The sequence below is a fragment of the Mus caroli genome, unplaced genomic scaffold (assembly GCF_978045245.1).
Source record: "Mus caroli unplaced genomic scaffold, Mus_caroli_1 scaffold_14, whole genome shotgun sequence".
NCBI lineage: Eukaryota > Metazoa > Chordata > Mammalia > Rodentia > Muridae > Mus > Mus caroli.
Window position 1 is genome coordinate 29,888,461 of NW_028227269.1, and position 27,634 is coordinate 29,916,094.

The following is a 27,634-nucleotide window of genomic DNA, read 5'->3' on the forward strand; positions in this document are numbered from 1 at the left end:
TTGAACTGAACAAATTCTAAACAAATATTGGTGTACTAGAAATTTGTTTGTACATCCTGAACTAGGAATAAACGCCACAGATCTTTACAATGATTGAATGAATGTTTTCCTTTATTCTCTGTATATTAAAAATAACTTGCCGGGCGTGGTGGCACACGCCTTTAATCCCAGCACTCGGGAGGCAAAGGCAGGTGGATTTCTGAGTTCAAGGCCAGCCTGGTCTACAAAGTGAGTTCCAGGACAGCCAGGGCTATCAGAGAAACCCTGTCTCGAAAAACCAAAACCAAAAACAAAATAAATAAATAAATAAAAATAACTTAAAACATTGCTTTAATAGGGAACTTTTATAGAATTTTTACATGTGTGAGGATTGCAAACATTTATAATTAAGAAAATTATAAGCGTATATACTAACAAGTATTGTTTTTAAAGATGAATTATTGTGATTTTCCAGCACTAAAATTACTCCCTGGTAATTTCAAGACCTGGAATCTAGACTCCTATTGTAAATGTCAAATGCTTTGAACTGCGAAAAGTACATGGAGGTATAATTAAGTTGCAGACCAGTTGAGGCAGTAATAGAGTGACATTTAGTAGAAGGTTTTCATTTCAGTGCAGGTCAGCAGCTTTGTACGAGGTCAGGATTTCTAGACCCAGGAATTTTTTTAAAGCTTTGTAAATATATACTTTGTTTCATGAATAATTTCATAAGTGACTTGGAGATTTGACATTCATTCACTTAGGAAGAAAATTTATATGTGTGTTATTATGTGGTGATATAAAGTGACCAGAGTTTATTGTTATTTTTAAAAGGGTTATTTAATGGAGAATGTAACATCATCTATACGGATAGCACTCTATGTTGTTTAACATCACAGTGATCTCTGCTGCCACATTCAAACAAAAGAGCAAAGGGAATCTGAAATTACTAGGAAGAGTTTAGTGTGTACATGAGCAGTAGCGATGTATCCTTGGTTCTCAAGAAAACAGCACTGCTATAATGCAGACACACTGGTCTCTTTAGGCTAATGAGCCTCCTGATTATCAGACAGACTTCCATTTTCCTGTCCTTGTTTTTATCCTGAACTGCTTTAAGATCATAGCTTTCTGACTGGCTTTCCGGATTTGTAAGTCTTTGTTTTTCTGGGAGCTATTACAGATCGGTAGTAGATAGACTGGTGGCTTGTCTAAAAGTCAGAGAGGTATCCTGTTGACAGAGAATAATGGTAAAAACTCATTATCAAATAGTTTCAGGAGGAATAATCCACAGTCTTTCCTGGGCACTCTTGTGCTCACAGATCCAAGCTGCTCAGGACAAGAATACCCTTTGATCTCATAGGCTTGAGACCAGTTTGGGCAACAAAGTATGACCCTTCTCAAAAAAATACAATTAAAATTTCAGTAGAAGTCTGCCAAAGTTTCTCTTAGTCGTGCGTCATGAGTTGCCACAGGACGGTGCTATAATAGACAAGCTGGGCGGCACTCATTTCCCAGACTGTGAGGATCAGAAGAGCTGTAAGCCAGGTGCTTGGCTTGCCTGGTCTTCGTCATGTGGTGGCTGACTGGCCCTAATCTTAAGTAAGACTGCTCTGCATGTGTATAATTTTGGCAGCCGGCTTGCTTCATGGGAAATAGTCATGGGCAAAAACCTATCTTGATAAATTTGGCTCCCCAAAGCATCTCATCCACAATGCAGAGTTCAAGCGTTTGGGCTGTCTCTGCAAACACCAGAACCAGCCACGAGGCCAGAGGAAATCCAATTCAGCACAACTTAGTAGCTGGATTGACAGTTTATTGTAAGCATATTTAAGTACAGAACAATTTGGGGAAAAGTTTCCTGGTGTAACACAGTCTGATGTGAACAAGGAGGCATAATTACATCAAAACTCTTCTCAAAATACATGTCACTTCTTCCATGAAGACTACATGTTTCGTCGTAAGGGCCTAGGGGAGGGTCTGGAGTGGTCTCTATCATACAGATAATGGAGAGGTCATCCTGGCTACTAGCCACCTCCGTTCCTGGTTGTGGGAGCTTGAGGAAACCAGGTACAGCCTGGGCCCTACACATAGCACACGGTTACCTAGGCTATTAGTCACCTCCATTCACAGCCTTCTAGGTTTTCCTTTGGAGACACAACCCTACTTATTTAACTTTCCTGGTCCCCCTAGTGCTGTTTTGGAAGCACAAGCATTGAGCTCCCAACATAAGAGTAAAGAATGCAGATGCAAAATGCTGATGAAGCCATTTCATAGAACCAAAGCGGGGGCGGGGCGGGGGGGCGGGACATGGCGACAGCATCAGAGAAAAATCATGACCCCACCCCAATTGAACCCTATCAGTGTGTGTGTGTGTGTGTGTGTGTGTGTGTGTGTGTGTGTGTGTTATGCATCTGACTACTTTGATCCAATTACTGATTACCATCCTGCTTGAAGCCTAAGAGTGTATATTCGTTTAATGTTGGGCCATTTGACTATTACCTTCAAGTAGAAGGTAATACCAAAGAAGAAAGAAATGTGTTGCTATGGTAATCTGCTTAATTTGTTAGTATTATAGGTTTCTTTTAAAGAGTTTCATTTGATCTGGCATCTCGCTATACTGCCCAGCTCGCTGTCCCTGAACTTTTGGGCTCAAGTAAGCTTCCTTTGGCAATCTCAAATACAGCAAATGTTCTGATGACACCTAGCCACAAAGCCCTTTCCTCGAGTGTCTTATCAGTGATACTGCATATGCTGACCCTTGTCATGCTCTTCAAATGTGTACTTCAACTCCTTCTCATTATCACAGGCTTTAGAATAATTCAAGAATTTTTACCTATTACCTCCACATTTTTGTCAATACAAATATTTTAGTTTTCCCACTGTATTCCAAAGTGTGGCGCTCCATTAGTCTCTGTATCCTTACATTCAGTCCAGGAAGTGTGAGAGGCTTGGGAAGGAGTAGGGCAGTTGAGTTTTAGCCCGTCATTTTCACGGCTGCGTTCCTTCCCATTTTGCTTTAATACCATCAAGAAGTGCTTGCTTTGAGTTTCCCTGCTTAGTTCTTTCAGCCTGCCGCCAAGCTCTTTATGTGGCTAGGCAGGCCTCCAGCTCGCAGTTTTCTGCAGCAGCATGCCCAGTAAGACTTTTAAAGTAACTTGACTTTCCAGAAATTGCCATAGCGAGGATTAGTTTTCTTACTATTAGTATATGTTTGTTTGGGACAGGGTTTCTCCGTGTAGCCCTGGTTATCCTGGAACTCACTCTGAAAACCAGGCTGGCCTTGAATTCAGAGATCTGCCTGCCTCTGCCTCTGCCTTCTGAGTGCTGGGATTAAAGGCGTGTGCTCCATGGCCCAGCAGAAGGATTAGTCTTAATTATGCCTAGTAAGCTTTTTACTTAAATTGGCAATCCCAAGCATATAAAATGTTTATATCTTTTAAAATGTTTATATTTTTTATACTTTATCAAGTATAGTTTTAAAATCCTACCCTATTCCACTGTATACATTACAGTGTAGTTCCTTTCTTGTGACTTAGAATGATACTGTTTGAAAGTCTATTTCTGGTGCAAGAACTGTCAGCAGTGAGCAACAGCAAGACTGTGTCAGCACATTCCTAACAGCATAAACACCAAGATACACACAATAATAAAGGCATAGTGTCCTTTAGAAACATGTGAAGGAAACCTGCCGTTTTTTCCTAGGGTGCTAAGAATATAGGCCTGGTGCAAGCTGAGGCAAGATGGCCTTGACATAGCACCAAGGCAGAGTTAGGTCAGCAGTCTCTTGGTTTTTCTGCATGTCTCACAGTTAGCAGTGTTAGGTCAGATGCTGCATTGAGAAGTGCAGGAGTAATGGTGGTGAGGCAGGTAGGAAGTGCGCTTCACATGCAGGTACCAAGGACGGTCTGGGGAGAGAAAAGAGAAATGCACATTTTCTAGAGAGAAAAAGAATATAACCAAATTTGGTGTGTATAAGTGAACTAATTTGCATTTGCAACATTGTTAAGCCACTCTTGTTATCTATTAGTACAGAGACATATAACATACAGCAGGCAGCCGATTGCTCTTCATAGCGTTACTATGAGGCTGTGCCATTTGAGTGTACTTGCTCAGACATCCCTAAGCAATTCCAAGTGGGAGCATGTGGAATCTCTATGGTGACAACCAAGAAAACCCTGTTTCCCTCCCTCTAATAAGCTTAGCATTTTTCAATATCTTAAGATATAAACTGGGGCATGCACAAGCACACAGAAGAGACCCAGTGACATACTAGCCACTACAAACACACCAAAGACACCCAGAAGTAAGCTGCCTGGGAAGCATGGGAGAGCTGCTCCCACCCCCACCCCCAACCCCCTGCACACCGGGCAGCACAGTAGAACTGGCCGCATCCCTTGTCTGGGTGGTGTGGGCACAGGAGAGCCTGCCCCAAGGGCAAGAAAGCAGGAGAACTGGCTTCGCCCCACCCCCTGGCCTGGCCAGTGTAGGGAAGCTGGCCTGATGGTGCTGGCAAAAGAGAGCCTGCAGGCTGAATCGTCAGCCAGCACCCAGGCACAGATCCAAGGCTTTCAGTTGGACTATGCCAACTATAGACTGCTAGAGCTTGTGAAGGGGCCAGTCCTGCAGATTCCAAATGGCAAGATTTCCATGGCACAGGGCAACAACAAGATATCTGAGAGGATTCAGTATTGATAATGTAGCAGAAACCAGAGGCCTGGAGCCAGACCAATGACTCTTTGCAATGAACATTTACAAGGAAAACTGTTTGGACAAAAGGGGGTAGTATGACACACTGTGACACATCACAGCATCCATAGTGTTATACATATTATAGCTTGGTTATCAATAACATAACAGCCTAAATCTACATATAAATGAATTCATATCTTGCCTTTCTGAGTTACCTCACTCAGGATGATTTTTTTTTTTTCTGGTTCCATCCAAATTTCATGATTTTGAGGAGTGAACCTTAAGTCAAATTAGGCATTGGTTGGTAATAAGCTCTGTGCCACCATTGCCCGAGAACATTCTGCAGGCAAGACAAGTTTTATATCTGAGGTTTTGTGGCTGGGTTGAAATGTACATTGCCCTTTTGGTAGCTTACAGTGTGCCTTCTTATAGCAAAGGCACTGTGTAGGTACCAGCTCGACCTATCTGTGTTGTGTGGATGTTGTTTTGAGCAATGGGGCCTTGCTGTTTGTTTACGGAGAGTAACCTTTTGCATTGGCAACAGCCTGGGTCGTTTGGGAGTTTCCATGGGAGGGATCCCTTGGCCAACTCAATTAGATGAAACCCACTCCAGATATTGGAAGCTTTCTTTGGTGACAGGAGATGGCCAGTTGGGACTCTGTCTCCCTTATTATTTGAAGACTTACCGAGGATCACCTTCACATATTTTAGGAAGCTTCCCAGGCACTACCCCTCAAATGCCCCTCAATTTTGGCTAACTTTCCCCACATTCCTTCCCTTAACCCCCATATTCTCTCCCCACCCCTACTTGATCCTTCTGATCTTGCTACCTCTACCCCAGGACACCCATAAAATCTATTCTATTTCCCCCTTTCAGGAAGATCCATGTGTCCCCCGCCAGTCCCTTCCGCTATACCTATCTTCTCTGGGTCTACGTATTGTAGCTTGGTTATCATTTATTTAATGGCTAATAACCACATATATGTGAAAACATAACGTACTTATCTTGCATTTATCTTACTGAGTCTAGGTTAGCTCACATGGGGTGATTTTTTTTTTTCTAGTTTTATCCATGTGCCTGCGAATTTTATGATGTCATATTTCTTTTTTTTATTTTTTTCAATTTTTTATTAGATATTTTCTTCATTTACATTTCAAATGCTATCCTGAAAGTCCCCTATACCCTCCCCCCTTCATATTTCTTTTAATAGTTGAATTACACAGCTCCATTGAGTAAATTCTTCATCCATTCTTCTGTTGGGGTGCATGTAGGTTGTTTACAGTTTCTGACTATTGTGAGTAAAACAGCAGTGAACACGGTTGATCAAATGTCCTTGTGGTAGGATGGAGAATCCCTTGCATATGCCCAAGAGTGGTATAGCTGGATCTTGAGGTAGATCAATTCTCAGCTTTCTGAGGAACTGCCATACTGATTTTCATAGTGACTGTACAAGTTTGTATTCTTGAATGAGTGTTCCCCTTGCCCCATAGTCTCACCAGCGAGCTGTCACTTGTGTTTTTGATCTTAGTCATTCTGACAGGTGTATGATGGAATCTCAGAGTAGTTTTGATTTGAATGACTGTGAATGTTGAACGTTTCTTAAGGGTTTCTCAGCCACCTGAGTTCCTCTTTTGAAGAATTTTCTGTTTAGATATGCACCCTATTTTTAAAGTAGGTTCTTTGTTTTCTGGATGTGCTGTTTTTGAGTTTCTTGTATTTTTTGTATATTAGCCCTCTGTTGGATATGCACTTGGTTAAAAACAAAATCTTTTCCTATTCTTTAGGCTGCCACTTAGTACAAATGACAGTGTTCTTTGCAATGCAGACGCTTTATGGTGAGATCCATGAGATCCGTTTAGTGCCTATGCTATAAGTGTTCTGTTCAGAAAAGCTTTTCTTCTGTCAATGAGTTAGAGACCGTTCCCCACTTTGTCTTCTATCCAAATCAGGGCATCTGGCCTTATGTTAATGTCTTTGATCCATATGGAGTGTAGTTTTGTGCAAGGAGATAAGTATGAATCTACTTTAGTTCTTCTATATGTAGCCTTCTGGTTTGCCCAGTGATGTGTGGGTCTCTGCAAGTGTCATGGATGGCAGCAAATTGATCATGGTGACTTGAGAATATATAGCTCAGGTCAACTTGTCTTAGTCAGCCAGTTCTGGGCCAAACTTCTGGAGTTTCACACCAAATGGTTTAGTTTTTACACATTTAGACACACTAAGATTTTGAGAAAAAACAAAAACAAAAAATGCTTCCCTGTGACAGTTATTACAACAAAGTTTGGGGCAAGGCTACATCAAAACTTCATTGCAAAGTACTGTTCTTTAACGAAGTACTTGTACCCTTTTCCACAAGAATGAGTTGTATTGACAGGTAAACAGTGCTCAGGATATGGAGCTAAGGAGCAAGGGTTTGTGATAAGCTTAAGGCAGGTGCGCTCTATTTACTGGGTATTTGAGTTAGCTCTTTTTTGAAGGTCTGGTCTAATTCTACAGTAAAACCAGCTGGCCCTGGGCTTTTTTTTGATTCAGAGTCTTTTAATGATTGCTTCTGTTTCACTAGAAGTTATAAAGTCTGTTTAAATTTCTTATCAAATCTTAATTTAACTTTGGCAAATGTTATGCATAGAGAAAATTATCCATTTCTTTTAGATATTCAAATTTGGTAGAGCACAGAGTTTTAAAGTATGTCCTTATGGTTCTCTGGATTTCCTTGGGATCTGTTATGTCCCCCTTTCCATCTCTAATTGTATTAATTTGCTCTCTTCTCTTTTCCTTTTAGAGAATTTGGATAAGTGTTTGTCAATCTTTTTTAATCTTCTTTCTAAGACAGGGTTTCTCTGTGTAACCTTGGCTGTCCTGGAACTCTCTTTGTAGACTGTATTTGTCAATCTTAATGATTTTCTCAAAGAACCAAGTTTTTGTTTCATTGATTTTTTTTTTTTTTGTATCTTGTTGTTGTTATTCTATTTTGTTGATTTTAGCCCTGAGTTTATTTCTTGCTGTCTACTCCTTGTTTTGGTGTGATTTCTTCTTTTTGTTCTAGAGCTTTCAGGTGTGTTGTTAAGTTACTAATATGACATTTCTTCAGTTCTTTTTACATAGGCCCTGAGTGCTCTAAACTTACCTCTTAGAAATACCTTCATTATGGCTATTTGGATTTTCATTTTCATAAAATGTAAATTTTTTATTTCATTGCTAATTTCTGTCTTGACCCATTTTTTTCCCCAATATTGAGTTGTTCAGTTTCCATGAGTTCATGGGATTTTTGTTGTTGGTATCCAGCTTTAATTCACAGTAGAGTGACTAAGAGTTTTGAGCCATGAGGAATTGAGGTCTCCTTACCCTGTCCCCTGTGTATACCCAGAAAGTGTAAATACTCATGATAATACTGAAACTGAAGGAGCTGGACTATAAATTAGCAGAAGAAATTCCTTATCCCCTTGAAGTTGTATGTACTAGCTTGTAATGCCACAACAGAACTGCAGTGGAGAGAAAGCTGAACACGCTTTCGCTTTCCCTGTACCCCCCGCCCCATCATCTAGAGTTCAGCACCAAGCAGCAGCACAGGGATGGACGCAGCACAAGCACCAGGCAGCATGTGTTTATGTTCCACTTAACATGCAAATAGGACTGCTTACTAAATCTACTAATTGACCTCTTTTTCGATGCTGATGCTCTATTTTAGAGACTTTTGTAAGTTAGAAAATGCTGAAAATCAGTTGTAGTCAACATGAGAAAGAGGAAAAGATAAATATATATGATCATGAACACCTTGGCTTTGTTTTAAGATTTATTTATTTATTTAATGTATGTGAGTACACTGTTGCTCTCTTCAGACACACCAGAAGAGGGCATCAGATCCCACTACAGACAGTTGTGAGCCACCATGTGGTTGCTGGGAATTGAACTCAGGACCTGGAAGAGCAGCCAGTGCTCTTAACTGCTGAGCCATCTCTCCGGCCTCAAACACTTTGGCTTTTAAACATACACTTGCGACTACATTTAACAGAGCCCAATATTTGGGAACCAGTTAGTAGTCATGGGTAGGTAAGAATTCCATCTGCTGTTCAACCACTTAGGACCCTTAGAAGCAAAATGAAGCTCAAGTTTTTTGGGACGCTTATGTGTTTTATTAAATTGTCCATTCTTAGCAGACTGTGCTTGCTACTTACCCAGCATGACAACTGAAGGACGTTAGGGAGAAGTGGGGAGGGAGGAGCTCCCGGCACAGGCAAGCTGCTGTGTATGCAGAGCTATTATACTTTGTTCATGTAAGCTGTTCTTGCTCATCTCTAATGCAGAAGCAAGATCTGATTCTGTTTCTAACTTGTTTTGTTTAGTTTTAACTATCCAAAGATGAACTGTCTCAAGTGGTTATCTTCGATAACACATTAGTGTGACAGTTGTCTAATGTGAGATTGTAGCATTGCTGTTGGACCTGTTCTATGATTGCAGATCACTGTCCTTGTTTTTAAATAGCTGTGTGGTAACACTTTGATCAATACAGTAGTGGATAAATTCAGCATCTAGACAATAGATAAAGACCCAAAGTTAAAAAAATAAAACCAAAACCACCCTCTACGGGCTGAAGAGATGGCTCGAATTTAAGAACACTGGCTGCTCTTCCAGAGGTCATGAGTTCAATTTCCAGAAACCACATGGTGGCTCATGTACTTAAAATAAATAAATCTTAAGGGAAAAAAATAGATTTTAAGAAGCAAAGAAAACATCTTGTAAACTGCTAGACTCAATTTCAGAATGTCTCAAAAAGTGATGTTCAAATGACTCAAAAGTATGCAGCGAGTTCAGCCATGCCCTCCCCTTGGAAAATACCAAACGTCAAGGAAGAAAAGGCTTAGCTCTTAGAATAAGGGCAGAATTCACAAAGTCCCTGAAATGTAAAAGGAAAAACCCCAAGGAAATACAAACCTTCTGATTTCCTAAGCCACAGCCATGAGATGGATGAAGGGCAAGCAGCCATGTGGACCTGCCAGCCAGCAGTGAGTCACTTGTCCTGCAAGTGGGACAGTGGGAGACCAGGGGGCATCTGCAACCTCACTGACACAGACACTACCTCAAGGTAATGTCCTACACCCACCCAGGAAACCGGAGAACTGGGACATAGGTGGTGGAGAGATGCCCTGCAGTGTTTCTGGTGGGCTTGGCACTAAAACAGATTAGTCATTTTTACCATGGAAATTTAGGTAGGTAAATGTCCCAACAGATGAGGAACAACTTCTTTTTTTTTTTTTAATATCTATCTATCTATCTATCTATCTATCTATCTATCTATCTATCTATCTATTTATTTAAGTACACTGTAGCTGTCCTCAGATACTCCAGAAGAGGGCATCAGATTTCATTACGGATGGTTGTGAGCCACCATGTGGTTTCTGGAATTTGAACTCAGACCTTAGGAAGAGCAGTCGGCGCTCTGAACCGCTGAGCCATCTCACCAGGCCAATGAGGAACTTCTGTGTAAATTGGTGGATTTGTCCTTTGCTGTACATCTGCAAAAACAGATCAGAATAAATACAAGTTTTAATCTGGTGTAAATTGTACTTAACCTTTTAGGAATATTTTATAATTTGGGAGGATATACAATTTGTATACTCAAAGGAAATCTGACATTAAGTGGTATACAATCATAATTCTTATAGCTCTAAGTATGTGCTGTAATCTGTGAAGAAAGCACTTGATACATGAGCTGAAGTCAGAAGCAACTCTGGGCCCAGTGTGCTGGCCCAGCAGGTACAAATGCTTCTATGCAAGCCTGCTTTCCATCCCTGGATCCAACGGTCAAAGGCAAGTACCCAGTCCTGAAAGTTGTCTTCTAACCTCTACACCTGAATTAAGACATGGACACAGGGCATATATATATACAATAAAAATAAATTTCAAGCTGGGCGTGGTGGTGCAGGCCTTTTGATAACAGCACTCGGGAGGCAGAGGCAGGCGGATTTCTGAGATCCAGGCCAGCCTGGTTTACAAAGTGAGTTCCAGGACAGCCAGGGCTACACAGAGAAACCCTGTCTCAAAAAACCTAAATAAATAAATAAATAAATAAATAAATAAATAAATTTATTTCAAAGAGTTGTCTTCATCTGTGTCAAAGATTGAGTTCCTATAAGAAATTAATTTTTCAAAAACAATTCTTTTTGGGAACAAGGAAACAGTAACCAAACAGTTTAATTTCTCATGTTGACTGAAGCCTTTGAGACAGGCTATATCCTTCTAGTTTTTATGGTAGATGGCTTTTTCTGGTGTAACCGTGTGAAAGCCTATCCTGCAGGTGGCCCTAGGTGACATATGCACGCCATGGTCCCCGTGAACAGTGCATCACAAAGTCCCTCGCAGTACAGTGTTTCATTTCTGAAAGGTCTGACTCTACTCTTTCTGCTCCTTTCCTGAGACTTCTACATAGACAAGTCTGTTTTGCTTTTAAGTAATGTATAATAAAGCATCTCTTAATATTCTTTTCTAGCATGTGAGTTACCTAACATACCTATCTAGTCCCATTTTTAAGCATCAAGGATTTTTTAAAAAAATTCCTTGATTTTTCTATGTTCTTTGCTTAGTATACATTTCTTTTAAAGGAATATGTAGTTTGAATGAAAATGGCCCTCATAGACTCATATATTCATATGCTTAGCCCACAGTTTATGAATGGAAAGGTTTAGGAGGTTTGGCCTTGTTGGAAGAAATATGTCACTGGGATTGGGCTTTGAGATCTCAAAAGCCCACCCCAGGTCTGATGTATGTTTTTCTCTGTCTGGCTCTGGCTGTCTCCCTGTCTCTGTCTCTCTCTTTCTCTATGTGCCTTTGTCTAGTTCATTTTCTCCCTCTCCCTCTCCCTCTCCCTCTCCCTCTCCCTCTCCCTCTCCCTCTCCCTCTCCCTCTCCCTCTCCCTCTCCCTCTCCCTCTCCCTCTCCCTCTCCCTCTCCCTCTCCCTCTCCCTCTCCCTCTCCCTCTCCCTCTCCTCCCTCTCCTCCCTCTCCTCCCTCTCCTCCCTCTCCCTCTCCCCTCTCCCTCTCCCTCTCCCTCTCCCTCTCCTCCCTCTCCCTCTCCTCCCTCTCCCTCTCCTCCCTCTCCCTCTCCTCCCTCTCCTCCCTCTCCTCCCTCTCCCTCTCCCCTCTCCCTCTCCCCTCTCCCTCTCCTCCCTCTCCTCCCTCTCCCTCTCCCCTCTCCCCTCTCCCTCTCCCTCTCCCTCTCCCTCTCCCTCTCCCTCTCCCTCTCCCTCTCCCTCTCCCTCTCCCTCTCCCTCTCCCTCTCCCTCTCCCTCTCCCTCTCCCTCTCCCTCTCCCTCTCTCTCTCCCTCTCCCTCTCCCTCTCCCTCTCCCTCTCCCTCTCCCCTCCTCCCTCTCCCCTCTCCCTCTCCCCTCTCCCTCTCCCTCTCCCTCTCCCCTCTCCCTCTCCTCCCTCTCCTCCCTCTCCTCCCTCTCCTCCCTCTCCTCCCTCTCCTCCCTCTCCTCCCTCTCCTCCCTCTCCTCCCTCTCCTCCCTCTCCCTCTCCCTCTCCCTCTCCCTCTCCCTCTCCCTCTCCCTCTCCCTCTCCCTCTCCCTCTCCCTCTCCCTCTCCCTCTCCTCCCTCTCCCTCTCCCTCTCCCTCTCCCTCTCCCTCTCCCTCTCCCTCTCCCTCTCCCTCTCCCTCTCCCTCTCCCTCTCCTCCCTCTCCCTCTCCCTCTCCTCCCTCTCCTCCCTCTCCCTCTCCCTCTCCCTCTCCTCCCTCTCCCTCTCCTCCCTCTCCTCCCTCTCCTCCCTCTCCCTCTCCCTCTCCCTCTCCTCCCTCTCCCTCTCCTCCCTCTCCCTCTCCCTCTCCCTCTCCTCCCTCTCCCTCTCCCCTCTCCCTCTCCCCTCTCCCTCTCCCCTCTCCCTCTCCTCCCTCTCCTCCCTCTCCTCCCTCTCCTCCCTCTCCTCCCTCTCCTCCCTCTCCTCCCTCTCCTCCCTCTCCTTCCTCTCCTCCCTCTCCTCCCTCTCCCTCTCCCTCTCCCTCTCCCTCTCCCTCTCCCTCTCCCTCTCCCTCTCCCTCTCCCTCTCCCTCTCCCTCTCCCTCTCCCTCTCCCTCTCCCTCTCCCTCTTCTCCCTCTCTCTCTCTGCCTGCAAATCAGGATGAAAAGCTGCTGCCCCAGGGCCTGCCTGTCTGCTTCCCATCATCATGATGATGGACTAACCCTCTGCAGTGAAAAGCAAGCCCCCAATTCAATGTTTTGTTTTTATACGAGCTGTCTTAGTCATGGAGTCTTTTCACAGGAATAGAGCAGTGACTGAAATGTTTCCTCTTAGGCTCCTTGACCTACTAAATATTTGGAAGAACCATTGACTGCATTTGGGGTTATTGTACCATATGTCGAAAAACGCAGATAGAATGTAGGCTAGAGGTTCCTCATAGATTTTGTGTAGTGAGTCTGTAGACATAGTCACTTCCTGGAGTCCTGTTAAAAGGACATGAAAGGACCACGATTTCTGTGCTGATGTCTTTTGTGTACACTGGAGGCAGGCGTGACAATCTGAGGGTGGTGTGAAAAGCTCAGCAGCAATAATAAATGTCCTTCATACATGGCTAAGTTTGCCATGAGTCTCAACTGGACAGGAAGCATGTTAGAGCAAAGTGTTTTGTCTTAAATGTGTGCTGGCTAAACTGTAATGAAAGCATCTCATACATGAGCATAAATACAAAACAACTATGGTACCGAAGGGATGGCTTAGTTAAAAATTACCTTAGTGATTAGAAAAACAGACTCATCACTTTCGGAACAATAAGTGTAGGTATAACAGTGTTCATCAGCTCTTATTTCATTAGTTTTATTAAAGATGTCTGAGTCGAATGTATAATATTTACCCTGTTTTATCCAGGATACAACTGTAGGTTGGGATGTCTACCATATTGCTCTGCTATATGGAATTCTAGTATAGACTTTCTCTTTGTATGTTTTCATGTGTATATAGAAAAATAGTTTAAAAGATTTTGAAGGGCTGGAGAAATGACTCAGTGGTTAAGAGCACTAGCTGCACTTCCAGAGGTCCTAAGTTCAATTCCCAGCAACCACGTGGTGGCTCACAACCATCTGTAATGGATCTGATGCCCTCTTCTGGTGTGCACGAAGACAGAGCACTCACACACATAAAATAAGTAAATAAATCTTTAAAAAAAAAACCCCGAAGGATTTTGATTAAAAAAAAATACATACATAAGAAGTCCCCCTGCAGTCTTGACATTCCCATAGTGTTAATGAGAGAGCATGATGTATAGAGCTAATTAGTATTTCCCTGAAATCTAGAAAGGAAATTACTCTTTTAGATTTGAGAATCTGTACTGCAGTTTTGTTGGTTTTGTTCCTTTAGACACTCTTCCGAGTCAGCTTTAGTGATCCCCACAGCACATTTTTTCAGTCTAGAAACTTTGATCTGTCCTTCCCTTGATTGCCAGGTTTTGCTTTGGTTTTGTCTTCAGGGGTGTTTGGGGAGCTCGTGGGCATCTCACTCACAAAATGACAAGGACAGAGTGTCCTGTGCTCGCCTCCACTGTAGCTCACTGTGCAGATCTGGGCTCAGCAGTTGTTTTCCAGATCCAGAATTCGTGTGCTGCTCCTACTGCACAGATGTTCAGATACAAGCTCAGAAAAACAGTTGTCACATAGCTTAAAGAGGAATATTATTTCTTTCTTGCCTAGGAGTTCTTTAAGGATTCATTTGATTTTAGTTTTTAGTTTTTGCTTGTATGTCTATGTGCTAGACAGAGATAGAGAGACGGGTTTCTGAAACTCAAACACAATTCTTTTGGTTTCTAACTCTTTTCAGACATAGTATTTTGTAACATGATTGTCCATGTATACATTCTCATATTTTTGTATGCTGAATTTCTTATTGTTCCTACTTTAGTGCTATGTTTTTGCAACTTTGTACATTTTAGTCCGGTCAAATAACTCTGATTTAAATTGGCAACCATGAGCAGTGTGAAGGTGGTTAACTGGGGCGCCTAGAGAAGGGAAGGAGGAGTGTGGTAGAGCAGGGAGTGCCTGGGTCCCCGAGGCAGCCCCAAGTGAGCCCCATATATTTTCCTTACGTGATCAGGCCTCTCATAGTGGGGCTGCTGGTTTGGAGCCTGAGAGGACTATGAAAATGGGGCAGTATTACCAGCTGTTCTTGAACTCCTCGCTCTATAGACTAAGCTAGGAGTTATGTGATTCATCGAAATGCTGGGATTAAAGGCGTGCTTCACCACACCTGGGTTTAACCACCAATTGTGTGTGTGTGTGTGTCTGTCTGTCTGTCTGTGAAAAACGTCAGGCTCGTGGAAAGGTTCATGTTGGGGAACTTACTGTTTGCTGTTTCACATCTACTCATCTACTCATTAAAACCTTATTTTAAAATAAAGTAAAATGGCAGCCATGGCTCTAGTAACGCTCAGGTCACTGACTAGATACGTGAAAAGACTCTTCTTTGTGACATTTGGTGTAATATATTTCTAAACTCCTAAAGTGAACTTTACGGAATGCAAACACAAGAAATGACTGGAGTCAGTAAGTGTTAAAGCAATTCAAGTTGAGTGGAAGACTGTGCAGTAGAGGGGCTCTGTGCAAGGTGCCTTATTACCACATCTCACAGAGAGGTGTGTCTCACTTGGTACCTTCAGACAACTTCACTTGGGCTTAGCCCTGGCTTGTAAAACCTAATCTGTCCCTGCAGTTTCCAGCCCGCCCTGAAACAAGCCATAAGCAAAACGATTAATAATAGGAGTGCTGTGTGTCTGGGGTTGCACAGAGATCCACCATGACTGTGAATAAAATTTAACAACTAAAGGCTTCATTAAATACTGGTTCCAGATGCTCAGGGTGCCAGGGCTGCTCGAGAAAGCACCCTTAAGACGTAGCTCCAGATTACAGTAGTCGGGTTTATAAGGGCAAATCCACAAGGCTGTGTACTTCCTGCCCTTATGTAATCGGGCACACATCCCACCTGCATTCAGTCAAGCACGCATCTGCCCACATGCAGTCATGGGCAAGCAAGCTGCTTCGTAGGAGCCAGTGAACACACATGGTTTGTATACGACTGGCCCCCAGCATTCTGCAAAGTTATTTTTTCTTGGTCAGGGGAGGCTTACAGCTTAGAGACATTTATGTGGTAATCACAGTGACTTTTAAACTTGTGAAAATAATGTTCACCTTCACAGGAGAAAAGAATCAAGTAAAAGACAAAAAAATAACTAGAGTTTAAAAACTGTTAATACTTAACAGTGTTTTCAGCTTATACAGCGTACTTTATCTTTAGTTCTGTGTTACAGCTAAAGAAGTTCAAGTTACAAGTCACTCACCCAGCAACTATCACAGACAGTTCTATACCCTCCTAAGCATATTGCAGCCAACTGAGAACAGAATGGATAAAACAAACTGAAAAACTCATACGGGGGATAGCAAAGGCAGTGATAAAAAGAACAAATGTGTAAACACCATTGTATTCTCTCCTTGTAGAATGAGAGGAACCTTTCACTTTTGTTCATATTAAAAGTGAAAACTAAGGGCAGGGATCGTGGCACACACCTTTAATGCCAGTACTCAGGAGGCAGAGCTCGGAGTTCAAGGCCAGTTTGGCTTACATATTGAGTTCCAGTGCAGGCAGGACTACATAGAGATACCCTGTCTCAAGAAACAAACGAACAAACTACTACTAATAAAAACTATATACAGCTATAAAGTTAGCCAGGTAATCTGAATCGAAGTTCAAGGAAACAAGTGTACTGATACCACAATTGATTTTGAGATGATTCAAGATATAAAACTAGAAAGGCAGGGAGATATGGTGAGCACACTCAGTATGCAGGCTGTACGTGTGTGAAAATGCCTATGTGATATGGCCTTGTGGAAGAGGACCGCACAGCAGTGAGTAGCTGCACTCCTATGAATATATGAGCAGTCGTCAAAGAGGCTGTGAAGTTGGGAAGCATGGATACTGGAGGGTGGACTGGGGAAAGATAGGTAATCAGGTAGTGAATAGGATCAAAATTAATGTTTGCAATTCTTTTCTGCTTTTGTTTGGTTTGGTTTGGTTTGTTGTTTTTCTGAGACAGGGTTTCTCTGTGTAGCCCTGGCTGTCCTGGAACTCACTCTGTAGACCAGGTTGGCCTCGAACTCAGAAATCCTGCCTCTGCCTCCCAAGTGCTGGGATTAAAGGAGTGCGCCACCACGCCCAGCTAATTCTTTTCTGAAAGATAAATTTATTTAGTGTATACGAGTACACTGTAACTGTCTTCAGACACACCAGAAGAGGGCATTGGATTCCCTTGCAAAGGTTGTGAGCCACCATGTGGTTGCTGGGAATTGAACTCAGGACCTCTGGAAGAACAGTCAGTGCTCTTAACCTCTGAGCCATCTCTCCAGCCCTGAAATTCTTAAATAATTAATCAAAAATATATTATATTAAAATAAAATGTCCTTATGTGACATGTACAGTAAATAACTGCAATGAAAAATTTTAAAATAATTTAAAAATAAAATAAGATTATGAAATATGTTGAGGAGCCAAACATGGTGACCCAGCCTCTAATCCCAACACTCAAGAGGGTGAGGCAGGTGGATCTCTGTAAGTGTAAGGCCAGCCTGCTCTACAAGGAGAGTTTTAGAACAACCAGAACTATTATACAGAGAAACCCTTTCTTGAACCCACCCTCCACAAGAGAAGATAAAATGGATTAAGGAATAGATTATTGTGAATATTAACTGTGGAATCAAGGCTGGCAGTGTATGGAATTCATTGTGCATTTCCTTAAACATCTCTAAATATTTGCTTGTGATCACAAAAAAAAATCTTAGAAAAAAGAGCGTAGGATTTAGCTCTTCAAGAACATCACATAATGGCAGTCAAAGCTCTGTGACACACTCCCTCTGTGACACACTCCCTCTGCAATGCTCTAGGAATTTTTTCTATGATGTCTCTAAACACAGCATAACTTAGAGCCAAAGTATGTTCAGATCTGAAAATCCTTTACATCCCTGTGGGTTCCCAATGCCTTTTTAATTTGCATCATTACAAAGCACTGAGAGGTGGGTGTTTTTATGCTGCATTGAAACAGGCTCTCCTTTCTGAGAGGGCTCCTAGACTTACATGTCAAAGAGATGCTATGCAGATCATTGAAAGTGTTTGTATTGATCTGTGGACATGATGTAAATATAAAAACTGGCCAGTGCTCGACTGGATTTGCCAAGTCATTTACTCATTAATAACAGTTTGTCATGGAGAAAATATGTCGTCACTTTTTCTTATACAGATTTTTATCAGTGAGCTAACATGCTATTTCAAAAATATACAGATAATACAAATCTTCATGGATATAAAATATAATCATTGACTTCAGATAAACATTGAAAGAAATTATTGGTTGAATTAAATGAAAATAAGAGCTAACTCATGGGGAAAACTATAAATTTTTATGTTGAGTATCAGACAAACTAAGAACATTTAAATAGTACACACATATTACTATTAATTTTAAGTTTGTGTTGGATTTTTGGTTAGCTCTACATCTAACTTGAAATACTACTATTGTCAGGTGGTGGCTCATACCTATAATCTCAACACTCAACACTTAATGAAGCAAGAGGATTGCAGTAAGTTTGAAAGCTCGTCTGGTTAATAGTGAATTCTAAGCCAGCCAGGGCTGCAGAATGAGGGATGGTCTCAAATGAGAGGAGGTGGGGGAAAAAAAGGAAAGAAGGGAAAAGAGAAAGGAGCAGGAGGGAAGGGATAAAGTGAAGAGAGAAGGGAAGGGGAAAGGAAACTATGAGGTACGGAGTACAAAGAACTAAGAGGGAATGAATGGTCTCAGTTAGGAGTGCTTACTAACGACCCTTGCAGAGGACCCGTCCGTGGTTCCTCTCTACCCCAGTGGTGGCTCACAATCATCTGAAAATCCACTTTCAGAGATGTGACAGCTCCTCTGATATCACAGGCTCATGCATGCACGTGGTTCACATACACACTTTTGGGCTTACATGAATTCATGTAAAGTAAATCATTGTAAACGCTAAGATACCCTTAGTCCTCAAAGCTAAAAGCATGGATCTGGTGTGAGGTAATTAACAATAAATTAAACATGCAAAATGATAGAGTAAAAAATAATCCCAGGGTCACTAGCCCAGGGTGCACACAGTGAGGCATCTCATTTGCTGAGATTAGAAGATTGAGGAAGAGGAAAATCAACAGCTTGCTTTGGTTGGGCATATAGGCTGAGAAGTTACTGCGCTCAGTAAGTCCATCTGGAGAACTCATGAGCAGACAGGACCCGATCTTCAGTACATGTCCGTGGTCCTCAGCCAGAGAGGATTTTCTGTTCACTCTTCCCTTCTCCCAGGACATTTTCCGTTATCTGTGGATGTATTAAACTGTCAGGGTTTTGTTGTTGTTGTTGTTGTTGGGGGAGCTAGGGTCTAGTTGTTCACAGTCAAGGGTTCTGCCAAGTCACCTTACAAAGCATAAGACAGCTCCTCACAACAAAGAATCTAGCCTACATGTCAGCACTGCTAGATTTGGTGCATTTAGAGCAGTCATCTCAGGAGAAGAAGGGGTTAAAGATTAGGACAATGAGGAGGAGGAACCAGTGAAGAGAAGTGAACCTCACCTATGAATGGCTAGCCCAGAGAGGACAAGAGGTGTTCATAGTGATGATGAACGTGGTTATGTTCATAAGGCAGCTGGGAAGGTGTTGAAAGAAGAGTCCGATCAGCTGTGTCAGGTGCTGCTCAGAGTCAGATGAGAACCACGGTTTTGCCGATGTGCAGGTCTGATGTGACTTTGATAAGGGTTGTCTTAGTAAATGGGGAGGTTAAAACAGGAGGTGCAGAAAGGGACTGGTGAGATTTTCTAGAAAGGAAAGCTGCTACATGCTTGTCAGAGTTACCCATTGGAAAGGGAGGAAATAGTGATACAGCAAAAACAGGGCACAACTTGTGCGCTATGTAGTTAAGATAAAGGATGGTTTCTGTGCACTTGAGAAATGACTGGGACACTGACAGATATTGGACAGTCCATTTTTAATGAGATTTTATCTAGGGGTATGTATAGCATTGTGGGATACCAAGTTTCTGATTACTCCTGGATGAAGCTAAGCAGGAGTAAGGAGAACTGAGGTTTTGGAGACGAAGGGCCGAGGGCCGTGGTGTGAACAGTCCTGCCTGGCTCTGAGAGACGAGTGGAATAGGTAACTAAGGTGCCTGCACTGTAGTTTGATAGTCTTAGATTTACAGTATGGCCCCTGGAGTCGGTTTACCTTCTCACATCAGGTGTGAGTGTTAATCAAGAATACCATCTTCCTCTGCATCAATCCCTTAACCCCAGACTCTCTTCCCGCTGTGTACACAATTGATAGACTATCCAAGCCCAATTTGAAATCATGTACATGGATGTTATAACTTTATGGAATCTAAGCCAGAAAGTGTGGGAAAGAAAAAAAGAGAGGGTCAGTGACACCAGTAAGACTGAGTGAAGGGAGTAGAGTTGGACAATCCCTAAAAACCCAGATTATTGCTGTCAGAGCAACGGGAAAGCTAGAAAGTGAGAGGAGGGTGCCTGAGACCAGCTTCTAGAATGAGGTATGAGAAGGTAACAGCAATATAAACTATGTAACCACAGAAAAGAAAGACGAGTTACCCTGGAGGGTGAGGTCTGAGGGGAGTGGAGGTCCAGGGAATCAAAGACTTGTCTGTTTCAGTAACTACGAGTGATGACGGGGTGGAAGCAATGAGAATGCTTAGTGCCTTAGTCCTCACCTCTAGTCCCACTTCTGTTAACAGGAACTAGAACCCCTGGTAGATTTGATGGATCACAAGTAAAAGCATATTATCAAAGTAATTTTCAAAGGTGATAATAGAATTATAGTTTCATAGAGCACATGAAGCTCAAGAAGAAGGAAGACCAAAGTATGGATACTTCGGTCCTTCTTAGAAGGGGGAACAAAATACCCATGGGAGGAGATACAGAGTCAAAGTTTGGAGTAGAAACTGAAGGAAAGGCCACCCAGTGTCTGTCCCACCTAGGGATCCATTCCATATACAGTTAACAAACCCATATGTTATTGTGGATGCCAACAAGTACTTGCTGACAGGAGCCTGATATAGCTGTCTACTGAGAGGCCCTGCCAGTGCCATCCACAAAAGTGGATGCTCACAGCCATCCATTGGACTGAGCATAGGGTTTGCAGCCCTATAGGAGGAACAACAATATGAACCAACCAGTACCCTCAGAGCTCCCAGAGACTAAAACACCAATCAAAGAAAACACACGGTGGGACTCATGGCTGTAGCTGTATATGTAGCAGGGGATGGTCATCAATGGGAGGAGAGGCCCTTGGTCCTGTGAAGGCTCTATGCCCCAGTGTAGGGGAATGCCAGGTGCAAGAAGTGGGAGTAGGTGGGTTGGTGAGCAGGGGGAAGCAAGAGGTGATAGGGGATTTTCTGAGGGGAAACCAGGAAAGGGGATAACTTTGGAAATGTAAATAAAGAAAATATCTAATTTTTAAAAAAGGGAAAAAATAGGGGGAAAAAAGGAATTATCTCTGTATGTGTGTGAGGCAACAGAAAGAACAGAAGGCAAACACAAAGCCATGTCTAGCAAAGTAGGTAAGTGTAGGGACAGGCCACATGGTGCTCCTTGTACTGTTTTCCTAACAGAGTGACAGAGGCAGTGTTGGTGAGTGAGCTTGCATAGGACACTGCACAGCGAGGTCAGGATGATGGGCAGATCCAGTTTGCCCTTCCTCAAATCGAGTTCCACAGTAGTACTTTTTATTTTTGTTCCTTGCTTTTCATGCAGGTACACTCTCTTTCTTTTGCTCCCACAGCTATGTCCTCCTTGTACACCTTTGTAACTGTTTTGAACTTAGCAATTTTCCTTGCCTGTGCTCAGCCAGGCTGCCAGAGTGTCAGTCAGGTAACCTAGACGGTCTGGAATCTGGAATTCTTCTGTCTTTCCTAAAACAAAACAAAACAACAAAACAAAACAAAACAACAGAAGCGTTTTAGGACACCTGACTCAGTGAGTCCAATGTCTAGCTTTGTGGGTGCAGTGTATCCACATGCAGTTTCACCCCATGATCAATGTCATGCTCATTTGTACCTCAATTCACTGCAGCTACTAACTGTTCCTCTCTGTGGATTCTCTACTCTAGATGCCTCATGTAAATATACTTGCTTATTATATGGCCTCTATGTCTGCCTTCTTACCTTATAATGCTTTTAGGATTCTTCCATGATATACCATGTTTTAGAACTTGGTTTTATGTTAAATGCCAAGTAATGTTGGCTGTGTACATATTCACTTTATAAGTTGGTTGACATTTGGTTGTTTAGCTTTAAGCTATCATATGGTAGACACTGCTGTGAACATTCGATTGTGTGTACAGTACCTCTAAGTGAATATGCATTATCACTTCTCTTGTATAAACTGGGGCTTTAATTACTAGGTTACTAACTTAAATTCAGATTTGATTTCCACAAATTCCTGGAATACCTACAGTGGTTACAGTGTCTTATACTCCCAAGAGCAGTTTTGAGTGTCATTTTCTTCAGACCAATATTTGTAATTATGTATTGTTCTGTATAGCTTTCTGGTGGATGTGAAGTGGGCTTCTGTTCTTACAAAATCTTTCCACAGTTCCACTCTTTTCTAGCAGTATATTTTTCTGCTAGTTAAGTATCAAGCAATTACATTGAAATAAAAATTCATATATTTTCCATTGCTTTATTTTTCAAAATTACTTTGAGATTACAAAGAAAGATTAGATTTTTAAAATTGTAGTTTCAGGTCAGAACTTTTCCTTTTTTAAACCAAGTTCTGCTGGCCTTGAGCTCCCAGAATGAAGCCTTCCTCAGCATCCTTGATAACTGTGACTATAAGCACGTACCACTGTGCCCTGAAGCTTGTGGCGTAAATGACTAGTAAAGTGTGAGGACCACTTAGTATGTGCTCCTGCCCCCAAGCTGGCTGTTGCTGTTCTACTCTAGGAATGCCTTCCTCGTATGCAGTCCCCACGGGCACCTCAGAGCCCTCTCGCAAGGCTTCACATTGAGTTAGTTCTCCACACTGTCAGTTAAGTTGGATTTGTGAGTGCTTCTGGGTGCTGATTGTTTTTGACATGGTTATTGTAGAAAAAAAAAAGATTTTGTTTCATTCCACATATTTAAATACATATTTTGGACATAACTTGATTTTAGGTTAGAAATCTGTTTTTCCTAAAAGTCAAAAGAAATTGAATTCCTTAACTTGGTATCAAGAGGTCACATGTTGACTTCATAACCAGTGTGATGGGTTACAGCTTTAACAAACTAGAACTCTCTTTTATAAAACTTAGTACTCTTTTATTACAAATTTCTATTAGAGGTTGAATTTAACTTTCAGAATATGCATTTATGAGTACTTATCAAAAGAAAGGAGAAAAATAGGTAGTAGTTCTTCCTCTGTGGTGTGCCTGGATTATAGGACAGCAGATGGTTTCTGCTCTGCCCCCTGAAAAGCCAGTGTTCCTTCCATATGCTTGAGAATAGATCTCAAGCTAGGACGTGAGCTATGCTGTGTCCTGGCCAGCCTTGCCTTTGGATAATAATGTTGTAGAGAATTAGGCTGTAATGGCATCATCAGGAGAATGGTTGATGTGTGGGTCCTTTTCTTAAATCTAACTGGTACAGATTAATTTAATAAGGTAGTCCATGTTCTTTCTCCTAAAAACATGTACTTAGAAGGAAAGATGAAGAAATGGAAGTTCTTAATTTTACTTCTTATTTCTCATACACACATAATTCAGTCACCGTCAATTTCTTAACTACATCTTCCCACCATTCACTTCCTTGGAATACTAAGATAGCTGAGGAGTATACACAAGGGTTTTCTCCTTTCCTTGCTTTTAAAGTTATTACTTATTTTAGTGTTTGAATTCAGCAAAGCCTATTATTGCCTGTTGCCAGTGTAATTTACGTCACTGTGATGAGGTATGAAATGACAGGGCACAAGGGGCATTGGGGCATACGTTCCTCAATGGCCCATTGCCATGAAGTATTAAAGAGATGGTCTTTAGGAAGACTTACTGGAGTTCTGGAGTTACACAGTGATGTGTTTTCTCTATCGATTTTTCTTGTGCCTGTACCCCAAAGCTATATTTAATGTGACCTGAATATTCCTGTTTAACTTTCTCTTTGTCAGTAAGATACGAACTATCTTTTGGTTAAACAAACAAACAAACAAAAGATACAAGCTGTCACTTGGTAATGTCTTTGTATGTTGAATTCTTACAGCTCTCTACTCAAGGAGATGCAAGCCAGGTGATTGGACCTCTCACAGAAGGACAGAAGAGAAATGTGGGTGTGGTGAACTCCCTGTTTAAGCTGCACCAGTCAGTAACAAAGGTGACCTTTAATCATTATTTTACAAAGATAAATATTCAGAAGGACTGAAGGAAACTGAACCTCTAAGCCACATACATAATGGTAGCACTTGGGAGGCCAACCTGAGCTACTTAGCAAGAACCATTCACAGAGAGAGGAAGGAGGGGACGGGGGAAAAGAGAGAGAGAGAGAGAGACAGAGAGACAGAGAGACAGAGAGACAGAGAGGAGAGAGAGAGAGAGACAGAGAGAGAGACAGAGAGAGAGAGACAGAGAGAGAGAGAGATTGATTTATACTTTGGGTAATTTTTAAAAGTTCTTTTATCAGCTCGGACTTCTGAAATACATATTTCATACATTAAATGAAAGATATTCTTAAGAGTTAGCAAGAAGGTTCCAAGGAAATAAAATGACAAGAAACCTTTGAGGCTGCACATTCCATTTCCTTCAGTTGTTTCTCGAAGGCACCAGGGGCCTCCTGGATGGTTCTAGTTAGCCTTACTAATATTGATTTGTAGAAATGGAAACATCTGACCTTAGTATTTTAAATATTTGTGAAAACAATAGTCAGCCTAAAGAAAAGAATGTTTTTAAAGAAATAGGTAAATATAGTGCTCTTCTGACCTTTATCGTATCAGTAAAGTTGAATGTCTAATGCTTCTACTGTCAAATGCCTGTTTTATATATTAGTTTTCAGTAAATTAGTTTTAAGGCAGGTGTGAGATATTATTACTATAAAGCAATGATAACATGCTAATTATGTTCTGGGAAGTTTTGTTATATTATGGTCAAAATTAATGTGTACAAAAATAAATGACTTAAGCTAAATTGTAACTCCACTGAAACTCTGTTGTAGGTTGTTGCCAGTCAGAGCTCATTCTCAGCCACAGCCGAGCAAACCATAATGTCAGCCCTCAAGGTAAGGACATGTGAATCTTCACATTATGCATATGGCAGCGTGGGTTTACTGGGTTTACTGGGTTTTGGCTAAGTAGAAGATTGTTTTCAGAATAATTCAGAACAATCTAGTGCTGAGACTAAAGGTGTGTGCCACCATGCCTATCTTTTAAGAAGTTTAAGAAATATAATTGTATGTGTGTGAGAGAGATTCAGAGGCTTTGAATTACTTAAAACAGAAAACTCTTTAAGCCAAATTAAAAATTCATATAACAGTAGTAGATATCCTTCATTTAGTACCACTATTTGTCAGACAAATAGTGTGCTTAAATAGTACAGTAATCTTAAGTTATGTAGTATTACACCCATTTTGAATTAGAAACAAAAACGTTCTGACCCTCATAAGCCTGATAAATAACAGATCATACTGGCCAGAAGACATTTACCTCCTGTATCTTGCCACTATAACTCATTTATTACCTCATAATTACTAACTGATGCCCTATTAACAGAGATGCTGAAACCAAACAAGCTGTGCACTGTATCTCAGTTCCTTGCCTTAATTACCAGATTTATAAACGTTACAGGACACGCCTGGGAGGTAACAAATGTAAACTGGTAGGTTGGATTTAGATCACGAAGACAGAGTTTAAAAGATGATGGAGGAGTACAAATAAACACAGTGACAAATGACTCCAGAGAGGAGCTAAAGGAAGACCAGACACTGGGGAAATAAGTCACAGATCTTAAAGGAAAGGGGAGATTTGGAAACCAAATTTTGTCTGTAGGTTTCGGGCTGGTACCAAACAGGTAGTAGCGCAATGACGTATATTTGTGTGTGCAGAACTCTGATGACACATGTTCATGTGTGCAAAGGTCTGATGACCTATGTTCGTGTGTGCAGAGGTCTAATATGTTGTGGGTGAGGAGACACTTGCACGTTTTCTATCCTCCTTTCTCTTAGTGTGCTCTTCTCATTACTAAACATGGAAGAAGCTGCCATTGTGAAATATTTTTAGTAAAAGTTTTCGAAATCATTGATTATCATACTATAAAATTGGACCAGTATGGCAAACCTGAAGACTCTGCAATTTTTGGATGCCATCAGGGAACAGAGGCTCATTGTCTTTGTGCTCCACATTGTCCTGTCTTCTCATGAGAGCTAGCTAACATGTTTTAATAAACACAGAGCCATTTCATCCTAACCACCATGTGACATGTGGCATTTAATCACTCTGTAACAGTTATTCTGGTCCATTTCTGGTGAGTTTATCTCTTTGCAGACAGTGACAGTGTTGCTAGGGTTATATATGGGAATGTGTCACATCTCTTTTATTCTGTGGGTTTGATGTTCTCTCAGGGAATATTCCAGATTGTCGAGGCTCTGATATTTTTATAATCATGGCTATTTTAAGAAATTCTTTTAAAATGCATTACAGACATTGCCGGTTTGTAGAGAGCATATGGAATGTACCATGATCTCCTTCTGTTTCCTTTTGTAATTATTTATTCACGCTTATCTTTAATATAATGGCATTCCCAAAATGATTTCTGTTCCCCCCATTTCTAATGGTCCTATGTGGAAAGCTCACCAGCCATACAGGCTTCATTAGTTACTTAAGCCGGGAGTTTTATTTCTTACTTCCTGGTAGTTGTGCTGATTCTCCACATCGTATTTCTCTGGCTATGATCACTCGTCATGTACTCAATAGAACTGAGCTAGTGAGCTCCTGACCTAAAAGAAATTACTCATATTTTATTATTTTAAGTATAGTAGTAGCTATAAAGTTCATAATGTAATAATGCTAGCTTATAGATTTTCATAAATGACCTTTGCCAAATTAAACAAAATGTATATTTCTAATTTTCTGAAAAATTTCAATTAGCAACGGTATTGTTATTTTCTTAAACAACTGAAGTCATATTGCAGTCTTGTCCCTTTTATTCTGTTAATAAGATACATTGCAGCAATTTATTCTAAATCTCCTGCAAAGCTCTTGTCTTGATGTAGTACCCTTGTTATATATTTCTGTGTTTGCTTTACTTGAAATTTGTTACAAGTGCTTATGTCTCTATTCATAAAAGATATTGGTATAGAATTTTCTTCACCATTACCTTAGTCTTTGACCAGTATAGGACTGGTCTCACTAGGTGAGTTTAGAGGCTTTCTTTTTCTTTTCCCTTTCCCTCCAATGTTAGGTTTCATACTGAAGCCACATGAGCTACACTTTTCTTTGTAGGAAGGTTTAGGAGTACAGATTTAGCTGTTTAATCGATAAGTGACCATTTGGTTTCTTTATTTACCTTGGGATGAGTTTTGATACTGTGACTTGCCAGGCATTTGTCTGCTCATCTAAGTCATCCAGTTTGTCAGCATAATGTATCTAAGAGTCACTGTTCTTTAACATCATAGGACTCTTGGTGAAAGCCTCAACATTTTATATTGTTGATATGTTTCCTTTTTTAATAATTACCTAGTCAGGATTCTATAAACTTTGTTATCTTCTAAATAACAACAACAACAGCAAAGCCACGAACTGCCCACAGAACCCCAAAGATGCTGTCAGACCCCTAGAAATGGAGTTACAGACAGGTGCGAGCTGCCATGTGGGTGTTGGGAATCAAACCCAGGTTCTCTGGAAGAGCAGCTAGTGTTCTAAATCATTGAGCCATCTCTCCAGTCCCTCTACTTTATTTTTAAAG

The 27,634-nt window shown here is 41.5% G+C and overlaps 1 protein-coding gene and 1 non-coding gene across 3 annotated transcripts in view; both read left to right on the forward strand.

Moving 5' to 3' along the window:
• The window catches only part of Cog5 (component of oligomeric golgi complex 5), a 303,977-nt gene that overhangs the window by 210,254 nt on the left and 66,089 nt on the right, over positions 1–27,634 (forward strand). For both annotated transcript variants that reach the window (XM_021179459.3, XM_021179458.3), the window contains exons 15-16: positions 23,946–24,056; positions 24,891–24,953. In XM_021179459.3, coding sequence (XP_021035118.1) covers positions 23,946–24,056; positions 24,891–24,953 — 174 coding nt within the window. The remainder of the gene's footprint in view (positions 1–23,945; positions 24,057–24,890; positions 24,954–27,634) is intronic.
• Positions 14,685–14,819, forward strand: LOC115032842 (small Cajal body-specific RNA 17). The gene has a single exon (XR_003838502.1).